Source organism: Lates calcarifer, linkage group LG2, assembly GCF_001640805.2.
Source record: "Lates calcarifer isolate ASB-BC8 linkage group LG2, TLL_Latcal_v3, whole genome shotgun sequence".
Classification (NCBI taxonomy): domain Eukaryota; kingdom Metazoa; phylum Chordata; class Actinopteri; family Centropomidae; genus Lates; species Lates calcarifer.
In genome coordinates this window covers 323,172-342,148 of record NC_066834.1, presented here as the reverse complement: position 1 = coordinate 342,148, position 18,977 = coordinate 323,172, and the positions used below count along the sequence as shown (strand labels likewise).

The 18,977-nt window shown below is 46.0% G+C and overlaps 1 protein-coding gene across 1 annotated transcript; it reads right to left on the bottom strand.

Annotated features, from left to right (window-relative positions):
* Positions 1-7,527: 7,527 nt before the first annotated feature.
* On the bottom strand, positions 7,528-18,750 carry crispld2 (cysteine-rich secretory protein LCCL domain containing 2). The gene is made up of 15 exons (XM_018683241.2): positions 18,520-18,750; positions 16,594-16,937; positions 15,480-15,598; positions 14,530-14,662; positions 13,221-13,336; positions 12,682-12,782; positions 12,417-12,602; positions 12,269-12,329; positions 12,123-12,189; positions 11,909-12,039; positions 11,776-11,819; positions 11,600-11,672; positions 11,411-11,486; positions 10,664-10,794; positions 7,528-8,998 (listed from the first exon to the last, which is right to left on the bottom strand). Exons 2-15 carry the CDS (start codon positions 16,852-16,854, stop codon positions 8,947-8,949), a joined length of 1,551 nt encoding a protein of 516 aa, XP_018538757.1. The 5' UTR covers positions 16,855-16,937; positions 18,520-18,750; the 3' UTR covers positions 7,528-8,946.
* Positions 18,751-18,977: the final 227 nt, after the last annotated feature.

The following is an 18,977-nucleotide window of genomic DNA, read 5'->3' as shown; positions in this document are numbered from 1 at the left end:
AGTTTGTATAAAAGGAGATAAAATGTGGGAATGGTTAAATAAATTGGGAATAAAAATTAGAGCAGTTTCTTTGCAGCTCCCACCAGTCAGCTGTTCAAACCTTCAGGGAAAAGGTCACCAACAAGTCTAGAAAACCAGTTCTGTCTGGGAACCAAACCTTTCCCAGAGCCCCTGCAGTGCCACTTTGTAAAAGGCAGCTAGCGAGGGATTTTCAGTCCCGTACAGTCCAGTAAAATAAACTCACGACCCCAAGCTGGGACCAGGCAGCGAGGCACAGGCTGACATTTGTCTTGGCATGAGCAGTCAGTGCCAGCGTTAGTGCGGATAACCCACTGACATCAGTAACATGGGAAAAGTGGCCTCGGGGTATTCATTGAGATGCTGATTCCATTTGGCTCTATGAGAACCTGTATTAATGACATAGGACTGGCAATGAATGTTATTTACAGTGTTGCAGCTGCAGAGGATTTGTGATCGCCTTTTACAGCTCTGTCATAACTGACTGAGTGTATTAGCAAATGTTGCAGCTTCTTAAGAACAGCTCTGCTATGGAGTAAAAACACGTCCTATCAATATATAAAGCAGATGCTGAAACAAACGAGAGAAGAAATCAAAACAATAAAGGCAGAACGCAGAGAGAGCCTGAAGCACAAACTGCTTTTTATCACCACAAGTGACTGAGAGAGGTTCAATGATCAGACTCTAACTGTAACCATGAGCCAGGCTGATGAAGAACACTCACCATGTACTGAGTGGTAATAATCAACATGTGTTCATTTCAGTGCACTAACTGGATTGTTCTTAATTATCATACATGAAAAGAGTTGGAAAAACAACTGAATCTGAAATAGAGTGAATGAATGTCAACTTCATTTTGAACAGCATGCTTCAATATAGAGAGACTTTATTTTTCATTTGTCTGTCAAACAGATTTTATATTTATCTTCATCTTCATCTTTCTTTAATTCATTAGTTCTTAAACTTTAGTTCTATTTTCTGTCTCTCTGGATGATTTAGTATTTGTCATTGTGACAACATCGACTCTGTTTGAGTCTCAGGTGTCACAGAGGCGTCTAAGCACCTACATCCCCCTTTAAACTAAAGGCCTGGGTGGTTCCTTTCTAATTTTCTTTCTCATAACTGTGATTGTTTCAGAGCATCAGCTCTGTCTCAGTGGGCTGGTGGAGGTCTCACCCGGTCATTCACCCCATCTCAGTTTGGGCCATATGTGGAATGGAAACTTGGTCTGAATTTATGACCAGCTTTCAAATAATAACCTGGACCTCCATGTAGCCACAGCAAGAGATTAGATCAACGCTCTGTATGCACAACACACCTTCACACTGTTACTGTTGGGTACAGTAACCTGCTCAAAACTCTGAATTCAGAGTCTTACTCCTGCAAGTGTGATGGATGCATCACATCTGTGCTGTGTCTATTGAATGCTCTATAATTAATGGCCAAGGCATTAAGTTGACTTCGCAGTTAAAGGTAGAGAATCCATTTTTCCTAGAACTGAGAAAGGTCAAATAATTCTGGGCTTAGTTTCCATACCTCACAGAGACAGAGCTACTGTAGCTCTTTGTTTCCAAAGGGTTTTTGTCTCCACTCTTGAAAAGAGTCTGACAGAGACGAGAGCTGCTGGAGGGGCGATTTACGGCCTCCTGCTCCATCCAGCCCATATTGTACTGTGCAGTGTGTGACACAGAGTGAGAGGCAGAGGGGTTATATAACATAATGGAAAACAAAATTACTCAATACGCTCGCTGACTACATACAGAAGGAAATGTACTAAAATATAAAAAATGAATATTCTACTTTATATTATTATATTTATTATAGAATCATATATTATATTTATTTCTTATATTTCTATTATTTTTATTACATATTCATATTCATATTCACAGGAACATAACCATGACACTATATACCTGACCTCTTTATACTGGTTTAGTTTCTCTGCAAGGAGGAGTACACACAGTACACACAGTACTCGTTTTCAAAGTGAAATTCTTCTGCTCCCTGAGAACATTCATCTGTGCAGGTTTTTCTTGAATGTGCTGTTTACTGAGATCAGCTCTGTCATCTGCTCCACTTAAATATCTCAACAACTGCTGACGATCAGGCTCGAGATTCTGTGTCCAGGGTATCAGAGCTTTTCCATCAGTGTTTTTCACACTCAGATGAAGCAGCAGTGTTGCTGCACCCTGCCTCACTTCTACACTCACTGAGGGGAAATGTTTATGCCTTGTTTTGATCGTGGCTGTCAGGACATTAGACTGATTGGACAAACTCAGAGGCCGTAGAAGGCTGGGGTCAGTTTCATCTAAACTCCCAGAGCCTCTCCGAGAGAACTCTTTAACAAAGCTGAGGTTTGCCTGAAGCAGCGTATTCCTCCTTCTTCTGTGGTTCACTGGTTGTGTACGAGCACAAACCCTCTGAGGGCAGAGCTGTTTAAACAGACAATAACACTGTCCCTCAAGCCTTGTTTACTTCAGCTTAACTTTCCACTTGTCTCTCTGCTCCACTCAGAACAAAGTGATGACAAAGTCCTGTGCCACTCATTGGATTCATCTGTTCACCCAGCAGGACAGTAACCAGCAGAGGAGGCTCCAAAGAAGCAGCCAACCATTAACAGCATGTGATTAGTGTGATACTGGAAAACAATGCTGGGCTGTGAGTGTGCTCTTTGTGTTAACGTCTATAACAAGGATGTCTATATTTAGACTGACAGCAGGTTTATGTAACTGTGGTTCAATGTTTCATGGACACATCATTTGCCAGATATTGGATAAATGGGAATCCTTTGAGGAAAGTTATGTGGAGGAGTGAATGAGGTCTTTCACCAGATCTCATTATTCAGGACTCTGTCGTGGAAAGCAAAGGTGGAAAAAATGGAAGCTTCCAGAGCCTCCTCTCTTCCCAGGAAATTCTTAGAGATTTCTAAAAGCTTTAATCACTCTTTCACTTCACACGGGTTCAAGAGCGAGTCTACAAGAAACAAAAGATCATCCAACCTACGACTGTTCACAGCCACAGCTGATGTGAATGTATACACTGTGTAATATGTGAACAGCTGGCTGTTAGTCAGTCCACCACTGAAATACCTCAACAACTCTTGGTTTCCATTACAGATTTAAGGTCATTCATGGTCCCCAGAGGATGAATTTTAAACACTTGTCCTGCAGCTCCACTGTCATGTTGATGGCTTTGGTTCGTAGTGAAACGAATTGCAATAACGACTGGCCCTCACCTATACACCGACATTCCCATCAGCCTGAGCTGCTGTTTGTCTTAGCGCTAATTAGCAGATGTTAGCATGCTAACACACTGACCTAAGATGGTTAATGATGGTTTATACCTGACAAACCTCGGCATTTTAACGTTGTCACTGTGAGCAGGTTAGCATGTTAGCATAAAGCAGCTCTGTGCTGTACAAACAGGAACTCTGAGTTTCATTAATGATCTTAACCTTAACATCAGTTCATGCAGATGAAAGCCAGTGAACACTGTCAGGTCCAGCATCAGTGATCTAACAATGAAAACTCGCAGTAAACAGTGCGTGTGCCCAGAGATTATCCTGTGAAGCCGTTCAGTTGGAAGACAGTTTGGTTTTTAACACAGCTGAAGCAAGATAACAGTCATTTCATCACTTAGTGACAGAAACACTTCACCATGACTCTCTCTGAATCATCATCCATAGAAATAAAATCATCCCTGAATAATACGCCCTCAAAACAACATGGATTATGGTTTATACCACGGTGCGCTGACTGCTGACTGCAGCACACTGTACATGTACCCACTGTGTTTGATCAGTGGGCTCTGACTCTTCAGCACACTCTTCCCAGAATGGAAGTGCGTCACAAAGGAGAAAGAAAAACGGTCTGTGTGGCTGTCAACACCGAGATCACCGAGGCTTTATCGTCTCAGACTAATACATGGAGTCTATAGATCTGAGCGGGCAGCGAGGCTTCCACTGTTCCAGCATCAGCACAGATTCCTCATCATCTCTCTGACAAACAGCCTTTGTTCTCTCACTCGGGGTTGCCTCCTTCTGGGCCGGGATTCAAACCGAGTCCCGAGGGAGCGCAGCCAGGGATTCACTGCGGTGGCTCTCATGAGGAGAAAAAACAAAGAGGACCAAACCAAAAAAAACAACCATGGGGATACATTTCTGAGGAGAGCATCATCGTATGAATTCCCCTGAGTGATTTGGCAGATTCGGTGCCAGGAGCTGTCGTTTCAAATTCTGTGTTAAATGGTTTTTCCAAAAGTGATTAAAACCAGTCTGATGCTCAGTCTTACCTGACAGAGGCACATTTGTTATTACCACATACAGTAGAGCTCTGTATGAACTGACCCTCCTCACCCACTTCATTTCAAATACATAAAGCACACAAACATTCTCATTATGACAACACCAGGAATGACAGGTGACAGGTGAGAGGTGAGAGGTGTCCATCTGGTGGCTGAGATGTTTCAGGAGCAGAGAGGTGGACAGACAAACTGACTCATTAACCAACAGACGTTTCCATCACGAGAGAGGTTAACCACGTGACACCCGCCAGTGACTCTGACAGACAAACTTCCCACCGTGTTAAAGTCGTTACCGGTTAAGATCGCCCTCAGATTTTCGGGTCCTTTGATGATACCGGTGTCTGCCAGTTAACGACGCTTCATATTAACCAGACACAAGCGACGGAGACGTCCCGACGGACCGACGAACACCCGTCAGAATTGCATCCGGGGGATTGGTGGAGCTGGACTGGGAGCCACCAATCAGCAGGCAGGAGTTCAGGTGCGGGAAGGCCACGCCTTCCCAGCTAGAGCCAATCGTGCAGCAGGGACCGCGCATGTCAATTAGCATACAGGTACTAAAGTCAAGTCAAGTCAAATTTTATTTATATAGCGCCAATTCACAACAGAAGTTATCTCGAGATGCTGTACATACAGAGCAGGTCTAGACCGTACTCTTTATCTTATAAGATTTACAGAGAAAAACCCAACAGATCCACCATGAGCAGCACTCGGCGACTGTGGCAAGGAAAAACTTCCTTTTAAGAGGCAGAAACCTCGAGCAGAACCGGACTCAAGGTGGGCGGCCATCTGCCTCGACCGGTTGGGTTTAGACAGAAAGAGAGGGGGGTGGGGGAATGGGGTAGGAGAAAGACAACATTGCAGATACACAGACTAAGTCAAAGTGTAAATAGTAATAATAATAATAATAATAATAATAATAGTTATTATTACAGCTAAAGGAATAATAATGACAAACGATGGTACATTAATAGCACTAACACTATCATTAACACTAGTAAATGTTTAATTATTGTTGCATCATGGGTTGAGCTGGATCATGGGAGCAGCAGGAGACTCTCCAGCTCTGGAGGCAGAACCCTGCAGTGAGAGACAGTAGAAGAGAGAGAGAGAGAGAAGCACAGCCTGGGCACTAATGTGCTTGAGGGAAGAACACACAGTTAAAGTGATGCAGTGATATTAAGACAGTTAATAATAATCTCGTCGGCAGGACATCATGGACAACATTTACTAACTATTAATCTTAACTGATGCATTGAGACTGACCCAACCCGCCGAGGGAAAAATGGTATCCTGAAATAGGAACCAGAATAATGTGCTAGTTAAAAGTTAAGGCAAAAAGATGAGTTTTTAGTTTTAGTAGTTAAAGGAAGGTGTCAGACGCCTGACAGAGCTTCCTGACACAGAAACAGGGTCCTTCAGTAACTCTGTGACTCTCAGATCACAATCAGTCACATTATGTCTCTGAGTCAGAGGACAGAGACAGAGGAGGTGAAACACATTCTGACAGAGCCTCCATCCCTCTCAGATCTCAGCACCATCGGTCAGACTCTACCTGTTCATCAACATCACACACATCTCATCTTCATCTCTTTAACTCCCTCTCTTCTCTCTGTCTTACAACCTGTGCTGCACCATTCGTCCTCTCTGACCAGAAACATCATCACTCACATCATCTGGACTTCATGACGTGATCTCTGCAGTGATCGAGATCCTGCCTGGAGGTCTGGAGGTCTGGAGGTCTGGAGTGTATGAACTGTACTGCAGTAAGCTCTCGTCCTACCTTCCAAACCCCATTCATAAAGTTCTCTGTATTGATTTCTGTTAATAACAGTTAGCAGAGCCACACACATGTTATCCATCAGACCTGCTACCACTCTGCTGTGGGAGTCATTACACACACACACACACACACAGATGAACCATGTCCATGGAGCTGTTGTGTTGCCTCTTCCTGGTACAACACAGATGCTGAGGAGGCATTTCCTGTTCTAAAAGCCTCCAGTGAGCAGGTCACTGTCAGTAATGAGCTTTTACTGAGACGCCTGCAGTGACTGTAGCTTTATGAAGTCTCCTGACCATAACTGAGGAATAACGGCTCCTGTTCATCGATGCCTCAGCACGTCTCTACAAGCTGCTTCATGGATTTATGGAGATGATGTTGGAAGCCACTGTGTTCCTGGGTCTGTGTATCAGTTCTGTAATGACAGTAGAAAACAGCAGATAAAACCTCACTGCTCTTCTGCTGTTCAACCAGTACAATATGTTGCACAAAGCACATCTGAGGACAAGAAAAGTCAGAACTGGACTGAGCCCCGGAGCTTTTCTCTGAGCCGTCAGGGGATTTACAGGGTGAGTACAAATTTTTATCTCCATTGACAATGGGAGTAAAACAGTCATCGCACGAGCCAGTTGCAGCTGTTTATCAGTGAGGTGGCCAGGGGGTCCGGTCCAGATCGAGCTTAACTGAAACCAAACATCTGCCTCTAATAAAGGCCCAGGAGGTATGAGGAGTTATTAGTGCTCACAGGCCTTCTCCTCTCCCCACGTCCCTCCCCCTTCCTCAGGCTCTCAGTATTAATGGCACACACACAGAGACCTCACCATCACAAACTGCTGAAAAGTGACTAAAGACAACTTCAGAGTGTGAAACTGGAAATTACAAGGTCATGAAATTTTAGCCGGGTCAGTGGAGTTTCTGTCTTTCTCCTGAAATCATTCCACCATAAACTAAAGCCCCCAGTACTGGCAGATTATCTTTGAGGTCCTTGAGTGAAAGTGATTGCTTCAATTTATTGTTCCACCTCACTTGTGTGTTTGACCGCGAGAAGCAGAGCCAGGTTCTGAACATGGTCAGTGATTTCTTCCAAAGATAATGGGCAGATCCTGGGTGGCCTGGCTCTACATTTCATTCATGATGCATGACACACTGATCTCAGTCCGTTTAGGAAAGGTATGAGACTCCTTACAACAGATATCTGGTTCTTTTTTTCATCTTTTGTCACCACATGTGCAGTTGGGAGCTGTTTGACTTAAATGCTTGATTCTTGTCAGTTAAAAAAAGACTCAACTTCTTATTGAGGAAAATGAAATGAAGGATATCTGAATCATCAAACAGCCTCACTCAAAAAATAATAAGAATAAAATCTGTTGTTTTTTTTCTAAACATCATATACTAACATCTTTTAATAAAACAGAGGCAGCTTGTGTAATATTTGTAAGTTGTACTTTATTTTCAAATCATCCTAGACCTGTATAAAAACACTACGACCGAGACAAAGGTGATAAATTCATTATAATCTAACTGCATGGAGGACGATTCAAACACAAAAATCATTGTATTTACAAAACCTTTCAAATTTCCCATAAAAATTCCCACATAGTAAAGATTGAAATGCCTGGCGCAGCGATAGGACTGAGGTAGAATGAAGAGATAAAGTGTAAATATGCTGGAAGGAAGAGATAGTTAGTCGTTATGTCTTGGCCTTTACGTTTGTCACCAACAGGCAGAGTAACGAGGTTTGATGTTGCTCTAATGTGTCCTGCAGCAGTAACTGCACTGTACATCTGTTTGAGTAGTGTCTGTGCTAACATGGTGTTTCCTCTCAGTCCTGTGCAGTGACACACTTTAAAATCTGGCCTCATCTTTACACAGAAAACTCTCTGAAACATGTGACACATTCATCTGTCTGGTGGGGGGGTCAGAGAAGCCAGAGAAACAAAGAAACAAGGAGAGCAGTAAGCAACAATAAATATAAGATGGCATATTACTGCTATAAACATATCTTCTGCCACCGCTCTGAGGGTCCATCTCCAACAACCAGGCTGCACAGTGAACTCAGCTGTCTCACACCTTCACTTCATCCCCTCCACATGTTTGGCACTGAAACTACAGCAGCCTTCCCTGCTGCCTATACACACTTTCATTTCCCATCCTGCTTCCTCTCCTTTTCCATCTGCCTGATGAGTTCTGGTCCAACAAGCCAATAAAACATCCAGACTCACAACGAGAGCACCTCAACCTATAAATACAATTTAGACTTAGATTTGGTTTCACAGTCTAAATTTTCAGGAGCAGAAAAGCAAATGTTATCCAGGTGAAGAGGAAGAAAGCAATACAATTAAAAGAAGAAAATCAGAATGAAAATGTTAATATATGGTACTCCATTTTTAAAACAAACAAAATATCATATATTCTGTACACAATGATTAAATACAGTGTGACCAGTATACATTCCTGTGTATGAAAACCAACGTATATTTGTAATAAGAACATCAATGTAAACATAGAACTTTCTGTAAAACATGTTTAACTTCCAGCACCAGCTGTTCAATGCATCGTAATATATAAAAACATTCTGTATTCACAGATGAAGTATGTCTAAGAAATATCCATATCTGGAGTTAAAAGATAAAAACCCATTAACATATTGGCCAGTTGTTTGTACTGGGTGTTTGATAAGTGAGAGGGAGAAGTGTCTATCGATCTGCTGGGACGTCCTGTTTCTCCTCTGAAGGCACAGAGACAGATGAACAGCTGTGGTATCCAACCTGTGGGCACTTCCTGCTCCTCAGGAGCAGCTGAGGCGACTCTGGTGATGTTTGGACCTCTGAACCACACTCTCACTCCCTCACAGCAAAGACTCGGAAGGAGCCGCCCTCTGTGTTGCTCTTGCTGCAGACAGACGACACAGGAAACGGGTTACGTTTGGTGATCACTTCAGATGCAACTGCAGGCTACGACTTGGTCTGTTTCTTAAAAAAAACCTGGTGAACTGTGAGAAATAGATTGGAAAAGACTGGTCAAAACTGAGGAAGCCGATTTTAATCCTTACTGGGTTAAACTGTGAAGGAAGCACCTTCCTCCATCTGCTTTGAAGCTGCTAACACCACGAGCTGAGATAAACCTGGGTTCAGAGGCAGAGCAGTGCTCCCTCTCAGGATTAAACTGAAGTGTAAAATAGCTGGAGTGCTCCTTTAAGTCAGATAAAAACATATTTTTACAAAATATGTTTTTGTAATACTTGGACATCCTCCTTTTTAGCATTGCCCAAGTCCTCTCAGCGGCCCAATCCATTAAAACGGTGTTTTACAACATGTTTGGAAAAAACATCCACCAAGTGACACACTGGCAGGATGACTCAGTGTTTCCGTATTTCTCCGAATGACCTTTCCAGCTACCACACGTGTTAAACTTAACGACTTTGTAATTAGTTCATTAGTGGAGAGACCTTGAAGCTCGGCCATGATCAATAACCGTGATAGGCCGGTGCGATCGGTATCAGATCACAGATAATTGTCCGTATAGGGAAGCACTGACTAAGTGGCTGACAGCATTTCCATCCTCGAGTAATTGGATAGGCTGTGATTACTTCCCCAGCGTTAGAGTCCGTCCAGACTGCCCGCCCTGCCATGATGCTGGCACACGGCCCTTTGACCTCCTCTCCCCGTGCCCTGAGCGGGGCCTTCGCAGCTCTGCTTCACATTTCAGAGAATCAGACTCCCATTATTTTTGGCCATTCAGCACTTTGCACACTCAATTGAAATGCCTGGGTAAAGTAAGCACAGATCCCATGTGTGGCCCATCCACACACCAAACCACACCATTACTCTTACAACCCCACATGCCAGCACAACTGGCCACAAGGGCTCCTCTGCCTGAGCTCAGTCCACTGGATCGAGTGGAGCCAGCCACAGACATGAGAGTGATGTGAGAAACATGGTGTGCATGCAGGGAAGCCACTACATCAGCTATTACAGGACACATAAATCAAGTCAGGCTCTGGTGGATAAAAGCACCTTTCTCAGGCATAATTCAGATTCTCTCATCTAATTTTTACTACAAGCCTCTCGGTTTTCATCTCTGTACTCCCATTGGTCAAATATTAAAGTCTGAGCTGAGCCAGGTACTGAAGGTAAATATTATTCTGCATCTACACATTACATAGCCTAACCCCCAACATCACATTCAGTTTGAAATCAACTATAGTTAGAGTTTATTTATTTAAAAAAGCAGACATTCACCCAGTCTCCATGTGAACACAGTTGAACTGATTTGAGACCTTTCTGGTTTGATAACAGAAGCAGACTCAGGTTACAGGTGTTACTCGTAGAACACAGTCCCTGATTGCTGATAGCTTACATTACTACTAAACAAACAGGTCCATGGGTAAAAATGGCTGTTCTAATTTTCAGTATTAGCCTCTTTAAATACAATGAGAGTGCATCGAGTCAGATCTAAAAATATAGATTATCTGTGCTGTGTGTTAAGTGGTAACTGGTCCGTCTGTCTTTACACCTTCTGTTGTTGTGGATCATTTCAGTGAAAAATGTTTAGTACCTTTCAGACTGGATGCCATTTTTCAGGACTCCAACGTAACTCTTTCTCTTGTCCAGTGGCAGAACATCCACCAAACCGCCGTCTGCTTTGATTACTCCTGCATGGATGGCTGCTTTACAGATACTGGAGCTCTGAGAGAGAGAATATCAGCTGCATGAATATCTTTATTACAGATAAAGCACAAAATATGCTACAGCCATTCACAAGACACACCCACACACCCACACACACACACTCCAACATTTCACAATCTGAGCCAGGAGTCTGGCTCCAGCACAACAGACCATAAGCTCTTATCAACAGTCTGGAGCAGAATCATTCATTTCTAGTCCAAACACAGACCACACCGTCCACCCCCCCCTCCTGACCAGACGGTTTATGTCTCATGTTTAACCAACACTCAGCCTCCACGCCACAGTAGAAACACTCCCGGCCTGAGGTCGTGAAACATTCTGCTTCTCCGGCCTCTGAGAGACGAGTCCTGGAGATAAAGCCTGAGTAAGACTCTGAGTGGGTCAGGGCCCATGCAGGGTCATGTATCCCAGGCAGACTCTGGCTCGTCTCACCATTACTCCCATTCTCCATGAGCCAAACTCAGACTGTGATTCAGTGGCTTTCCATTGCTACACATCACGAGGCCTGGAGACTTTACCATGGTACTGACCCACATATCCTCCTCTCTCTGTCTGAACAGGACATGAAAACATTTTTACAAACAGCAGAGACCTGGAGCTCTGCCTCACTTACATCTGTGTAGATGTTGTTTCCAACAACAGGTGACCAGTAAGAAGGCTGAGTCTTGCAGTCGGCAGGACAGAGGATTCTGAGGAGGAAACTGCACGTCAGTGTGAATCTGAAGCCACAGATGATACTGATAAAAAACATGTTTGTTTTTGTGTCAGGAATTAGTAGAAGATGGTGGATGTGAGACGGCACCTCGGGCAGTGTGAGTAGGGCTGTTTGAAAGGGCAGATTTCAGCCACTGTGGTGTAGCAGTCAGCCGTCACCTCTGTCACAGAGAGAGAGAGGAAACCCGTCATGTTCCTGAAACATGTGTAAATCTTTTTACGATCACGAGTCAGAGCTCTTCCTAAAAACACTGATCTGCTTACCCTCCACTCTGGCCACCATGAAGGCATTACCAGCTTTATATTTACTGTAAAAGACATGACAGTTTAGAAATCGGAATAAATCCATTATTGCACAAAATGTGTTTTTCAGATGAAGCACAGTTACTGAGTGTACCTGAGAGACTCGATGCCGTTCTTTGTGGCTTTGACAAAGAATGGAAACTTGTCCTTTCTTGTGATGTCGATCGTTCCTCCGTTGTTGTCAATCACACCAAAATGAATAGCAGCTCGACAGATACTTGATTGCTGGAACAGTCCAACAGTAAGCATTTAGAAATACTCATTGACAGTGTAAACTGCTGTATGAGGGATGGTGTTTGTTGACTCACCACATCATAAAACAGAGTTCCCCACACCTTTCCTTTCTTATTCACACAGTTAGCTGGACAGTTGTATCTGCAGTCAGGAGAGAGGAGTGAGACTGGAGGGAGGGTGAATGAACAGACAGAGTCTGTCTAAAGATCAGTAAACTGACCTGTTGCAGGTTGCTCCTCTGCACTTATCTCGCAGTCTGGTCTCACACTTAATGTTTTGAGCTGAAAGAAAAAAAGACAAAGACAGAAGTGAAGAGAAGAACAGAGATGTGGAGGTTGGGGCTTATTTGGTCTAATCCTCGTAGATACCTAAGTAAGTGTTGCTGGGAGTCTTTGAGGACGGTGTCCTCGGTGTGCTGGTCTTGGGAGTGGAGGGTTTGGACGCTGGTTTCTTTGGTTTGGGTTTGGGGGCGGGTCTGGCGGTGGTACGAGGCGGCAGTGGAACCTGAGGCTTCTCCACCTCGTTCATGTCCTCGGTCTCTGAGCGCTGAGAGTCTGAAGGTGGATTAACACGGGGTTCAGGTGTATTTCATTTCACCATCTTTGCATGAAACTCACTGAGGGTTTTTCTCACCTTTGTAGCACAGGTTATTCCTACACCCTCCTCCGTAGCTGGGGGGGCACTGAGAACAGGGGCGTCCAGGCTGGTACGGGGCCTCTCCGATCCAGTTGCCCCTGCAGAAGCAGAGCACAATGGACAGTTTGACTGAGGTGGAAATGAATCATCAGTCAGGCATCACTGGGCTCACGGCCTTGTAATTACTTCAGCACTCTGTGTTCACAGTCGACACTCCGAACAGTCATTAGTCCCACACCTCGTTGTCTCTCAGGCGGTTTACATCCTGTGGGCTGTCTGGAAAACAAACCTGCTCTGTTCTTATTTTTCTTTCCCTGTGCTTCATTATTATTTTTCTATTCTGACTCTGCAGGAATTTTAATGGCACCAATATGTTGTACAAACCTCAGGAACAATTAGTGCTACATATCTGTGGTGCAGCTACGTTCAGAGCACGCGATTTGTCAGCCCTGTACGGAGGAGGAATGTAAAGCAGAGTGGAGAGAGCAGAGGTGTCGATGAACAGTGGAACATGGAGGAATAGTGATCTTACTTACTTTGGGGAATAGTTGCACACGAGGTAAACGGCGTTCTCCCATACTTCCCCCCACACGTCCATCCTGGGACACACGTGCACGGCGCAGCCCACTCTGCTCGTGGCTGCCCAGACCAGCTGTAAAGAGGGAAATAAGAGAACGGCCAAAGTCAACGAACAAGACACACAGAGAGTGAAGTATTCAGCTCACGGCCTGCCTCACGTTTCAATCAGTCATTCCAGAGGAAGAAGCTAGACTGGCATTCACCATTAACGGGGCCACTGGGACATCCAGGAGAGCCCGGCCTGTTTTTCTGCCCCAGTCAGACGCACATCATGTGTGAACCCAGTTTGCCCCCGTAACACAATCATGATCATTTTCATCATCCAGGTAGAAGTGGAAAAAATGCCTCTGAAGAGACAGAAGTCAGCGCAGGCCCAGAGCAGCCGGAGGTCAAATAAAACGCCTTATTAAACGGAAAGCTGCCGCAGAGCTGTTACAGATGAATGATGTGCCATTTGACGGCGAATACAACACAGCATGTTCCATAACTCCTCCTCACTTTCCTCCCAAACTCTCAAACATGTGTGCTCTCCCTCCTCAGGAATGTTCATCTTTTTCCTGCTACAGTTAGAGGCCACTGGAAGCAGTGAGTCAGCACATAGACTGATGTGTGCTCCTGGTTCATGCACAATGCAGTCTCTAACTCCAGAGGGTCTACCATGTCTCTGCAGAGGTAGTAATGGAGGATGGCTGCCCTGATCGTACATACATCAGCACTTCCAGCAAATGACAGGACGGAGACGAGGTGATGATGCTCATATTTGGCACCGTCTCCTCTCTGCAGCATCTTCAGTAGAATCCAGGTCAAGCGGTGAGAGATGTCTGCTGTGTCTGGAAATGACTTCCAGATGGCAGGGATCAGGTTTCAGGGTGAAGGCAAAGGGAGGAGTCTGGATGTTTCTGTAAACTCATCCCAGCAGTCAACACTAGAGGAAGCAGAGGCTGTTTCCTTTTGATCGATTTCTTTATTTTTCTGCCCACAGACACTGAGGGATCATACAGGGTGGACACCACATGTTGATACTGCCATATGTTCCATATGGTAGATAAAAGAAGGCCCATGACCTGATACTGAACAGACTGGATCACACAGCAGAATATGGGTCAAAGGGAAGCAGAGAAGTAGATGCTGGGCAGTGTATCAGACTTCACACAGCTCCTCTGTTTTCTGTCTAAAAGTTTCTCCTGAACTCTCTCACCTCATCTTCTGTGGCCTCCAGTTCTGTTGTGTTGTATTGTGTAGTTGTGTTGTTGTGTTGTGTCTCACCTGGGTGTAGTGGGTGCACATGGGCCCCGAGCAGCGTTCTGGACACCAGGGGTTGCACTCGTGAGGGTAGGGATAGGTGTAGTCTTTGACCTCATCGTACCAGGTCTGGACGTGGAAGGCAGGAGAGCGGTATCTGCACGCACACACACACACACACACACACACACACAGTAGGCTCAGTCACAGGACGTCCAGGTACCAGGGGCAAAAAGGGAAATAGCTGCAGGGGCTGCCAGGTGTTTTGGCCTGACTTGAGAAACACTGCATGAACCCCCCCCCACTGAATGTGACCTGGCTCACAGAGCGGCCGTCGGTTCCTCCTCCATAACAGGGGAAATCAAATCAGGTAAAAAAAAAAAAGAATCAGATCTAAACATGGCTCCACAGCCTGACAAAGCAGTTGTAGCTCTTATTATAAACATCTCTTTTTACGGTATTGAAAAGTGCTGAGCTTATAAATGGAGAAGAGAGGGAGAGAAAAAAAGGTTTGTTGGCTCAGGAAGAAAAGAAGGGAAGAGGGAGGGAGGAGAGGGGCTGTGAGAATGAGTGCAGATTCCTGGAAGGGCACCTGCTGCGATAGCCATACGCTGTCACACACAGAGGCCCACTGTGTCCACGGCCTGCTCACACACACAGCTGCACCGAGCAGCACACTGATGCTGTTACTGGAAACAAGCTCCTCTTAAAATACAGGGGAGGAGCTGAGATGAGCTGCTCAGTCTGTGGCAGTAACTTTTGGGTTGCCAGGTTGTGAGGTCCACAGCCATGCTAACCAGGCTACACAGTGGTGCTTTGAGCTAAATGCTAACATCAATATGCTAACAGGGTTACAGTGAAAATGCTTTTTAGCATGCTAACATTTGCTGATAACAGGAGCATTAACGTTTGATGAATTTGATAAAAACCTCAGGTGTGGGTTCAGCCTACATCGCTGTGTTGCTGCGTCTCACCTGCCCCAGTGAACAGCCAGGTTCTGTCCAATAGACATGAGCAGGTCCTGAGGTCCATGGTCCCAGTGACACTCCTCTGCCCAGTGAGTGGCAGAGCGCTCCAGCTCATCGTCCCAAACCTGCACACGTCAAATAAAACACATGTTTACTCCTTCTCCAGCAGCGCTGCACACACATTCACCTGCTGGATAATCACCACCCTGTTCTGACTCAGATACTTAACCACAACCTGTTCAAGGCTTCAGCTCCTGCACTTCCTTCCTTCCCTGTGAGCTGAAACTGAGCTGGATACAAGTTCAACATTAACCTTCGACAGTGACATCTGAGCGCAGCGGCTGGCGCCTGGCCCCACTCCACTACAAATCTGCAGCAATCACAGCTGAATTATCCACATTTCCTGAGTGGGTTTCTTTACGGCGGGCGGAGAGGAGGAGGGAAAGAGGAGAAGACACCTGAGTCCCCACCATGGAGGAGGGGGGCTATGAATGGAGGGAGGGCTGCGTACAGCGTGGCCCCTCAAAGCACATCTCCTCAGTAAATTTCCAGCCTTTTGGTGGTCGCTAAAACACACACACACACACACACAGTAAATCTACAGACACTTTCCTCCCTGGCTTTAACCACACTGCAGAGACTCACAGGCCTCCACTGCTTCTCTCCACTTCATGATGCTTTTCTGTAACTTTCTGTGTGTCTCAACAACAATCGCTCGTCTTTTTTTACCCATTGATGTGCCACGTTGTCCCGTAATTTCCCCTTCTAGCCTTATTCTCTGTGTCCTCCTCTGACCCAGCCCTCCCTCACCCTCCTGTCCTCTCCAGCTCTGAGCTGTCTGCAGGTAGGAGGACAGAGTCAGCATTATTATCCTCCTTGTAAAAGAGCAGCACAGCAGGCTGGCAGCAGCTCCCCATCATGACAGCATGTTTCCAGCTGAGAGAAAAGCTTGTTTTTATTACAGCAACACCACTTTTCTGAGCAGGAGAAAACTTTAAACCCTGATTAACAGCCTTGTTTCAGAGCTCAGAGGTGCTTTGTTCTCTGTGAGTTGATCCCTTGTAATAACCTCAGTGGACTCAGGATGACACTGTAGCAGGTAAGAGGGGTGATGTCTCACCATGTACTCCATGTTGGAGGCAGTGGGGTATACGCCGCCCCTCAGCTTGTTGTGCAGCTGGAGGATCTCCTCTCGGTCTGACCAGCGGATGGCTCGTCGGGTCCTGCTGCCGCCGGCTTCCACGGTGGCGTTCCGGTCTGCTTCCTCCTCGTAGCGGCTCAGCAGCTGCCTGAGCTCGTTGGAGTCGGGGAGGAAGAGGGAAGCAGAGTCCCTGATGCAGAGCAGCAGCAGGGAGACGGAGAGGACGGGGAGCCAGGTCATGGCGGCACAGGTCGCTCTGGGTTTGGACTGCAGCAGACAGTGGACTCTGTGTGATCGCTGCTCCTCAGAGTCCCAGACACAACCTGCAGGGAGGAAACGATTAATGAGTGTTTCCCCACTGTGAGTCAACAGAGGAGAGTACAGATTACAAAATCTGGGCATACACATTACTCAACCAGTGCACGACATACTTCCTCAACAAACGCACTCACACAGAAACATGCAGGTTCACTGAGGATTACAGCACAAAAAGAATCAGCAGCAGTTGTTTTTCTCTGCTGACACAGAAATAAAACATGGATGTGGAACACGAGCTTCTTCACACTGTCTCCTGTGTCATGGCAGAATATCTCAGAGTCTCCTGTAAAGCTCAGTAGTAAACTTTACTCTCAGCTGCTCTGCTCTGTCTCCTCAGTCTGCTCTGGTTTGTTGCTAAAAAACCTGCTGCTCGTTCATTAGGTGAACTGATAGAACCTGAGGCAATGTAACAGCCTTCCACTGAGTGGTTCCTCCGAGAGGCTTCGTTCAGTTTAAACTCAGGTAAAGTCTGTGTGTTCAGTCTCTGAGGCTGCTGGATTAAAATGAAGGATTAGAATATTCTGTCTTCTACATGTGAGTATGATCCAATCCCCTGACAGTACCTACACACTGACACACTGAGGACTGTTCATTCCAGTCTATAATCAGATGAAGCTTCTTCATCACAGAACTGGCTCCATGTTGTGAGACTGACTTTATTTTGTGTCATTGATATTGTTTTCATTCCTTTAGTGACCCTCTGAAGACCCAGCCCACTTTCTGTATGTGCAACATTTAATATGGCAGCGTCTTATTTTGAAAAGCTTCTGTAACATGAGGTGAACCATGTTAACCAACCTGTTCAGTGTTTCTGACCATGAACAGGACTGCTCATATTCAGCAGCAAATACAACTCTGACTTTGAAATCTCAGCAGCAACAAGCACAGAGGGAAGAAGCTGAAGCTGAAGCACCTATCCCAGAGTCAGAGAGTCAGAGTGGCATAAAGAGAGAGGAGCAGCCAGTCAGTGTGATCAGAGAGGGCAGTGAGAAATAAACGGAGCTCTTCTCTTCAATCCCTTCACCTCTGCCTCTGGCTGAGGAGCCTGAGGTCTGGCTCTGGCTCTGAGTCAACATGCTGTGCCAACTCCGGGTGCTGTGAGCCAGCGGGCAGCCCAGGCACCACACCCTGCCCCCCCCCTTCACACTGAACCTCCACCAGCTTCTGTATCTGGGCCCTTCTCACAGCTCTCATGAATTTTATACCCGAGTGACAGACAGAGTCCGGAGAGCCGGACACACGGACCCCCCTCTCCACCCCCCACCATCAAACCCTGAGGCTGAATGTAAACACACACACACACACACACACACACACATGAGAGCCTCTGACCATCAGCCAGCTTCTGTGCTCTCCACTGGGTTTCTGTAGGATCAGCATAGTGAGTGTTCTGTGATGAGCTCCTGTCTGAGACTGTTTCCATCACAGCAGCTGCTCTCACTGACACTTCAGAGTGAATCAATGCATCAGAGAGAGTCACAGAACAAACTCACGGTCTCATGTAAACAGTTGAAACACCGCAGCACACCTGAGAGCAGCGACACAATACGACGCAGTGAAGTGTGTGAAATGTGCGGAAAGACTCACCTCTGTGTCAGTTAGTATCCGGCTGCCTGAGTGTTGGAGTTAGCAGGAGAACGGATTATTCCCTGTGAGAGGATCAGGCTGCTGCTGCTGCTGCTGGCGCTGATCCTGGAGCTGTGGAACTCCCTGCGCTGCTCACAGCCTTATATAGAGAAGGAGACCCCTCAGGAGCAGAGGAAAAAATGACTGTCTCTCTTCTCTCACACCCGCCAGCCTCCCTGAAAGTCGGCAATGTTCTTGGCACGGGGCGCGCACAGAGCGCGCGCTGACGAGCAGGAGGAAAAGTGCACGTGTTGTAAATCAGCGGAGTGTCAAAGGAGTCGGCTGCAGTGAGTTAGACCAGCGGCCCTGAACCAGCTCAGTGAACAGAGAGAACTCAGTGAGCTTCCCCACACCTGGACACACCTGGACACACCTGGACACCTGTGCCTGCTGATAAACGTCCAACGGCTCCATAAGAT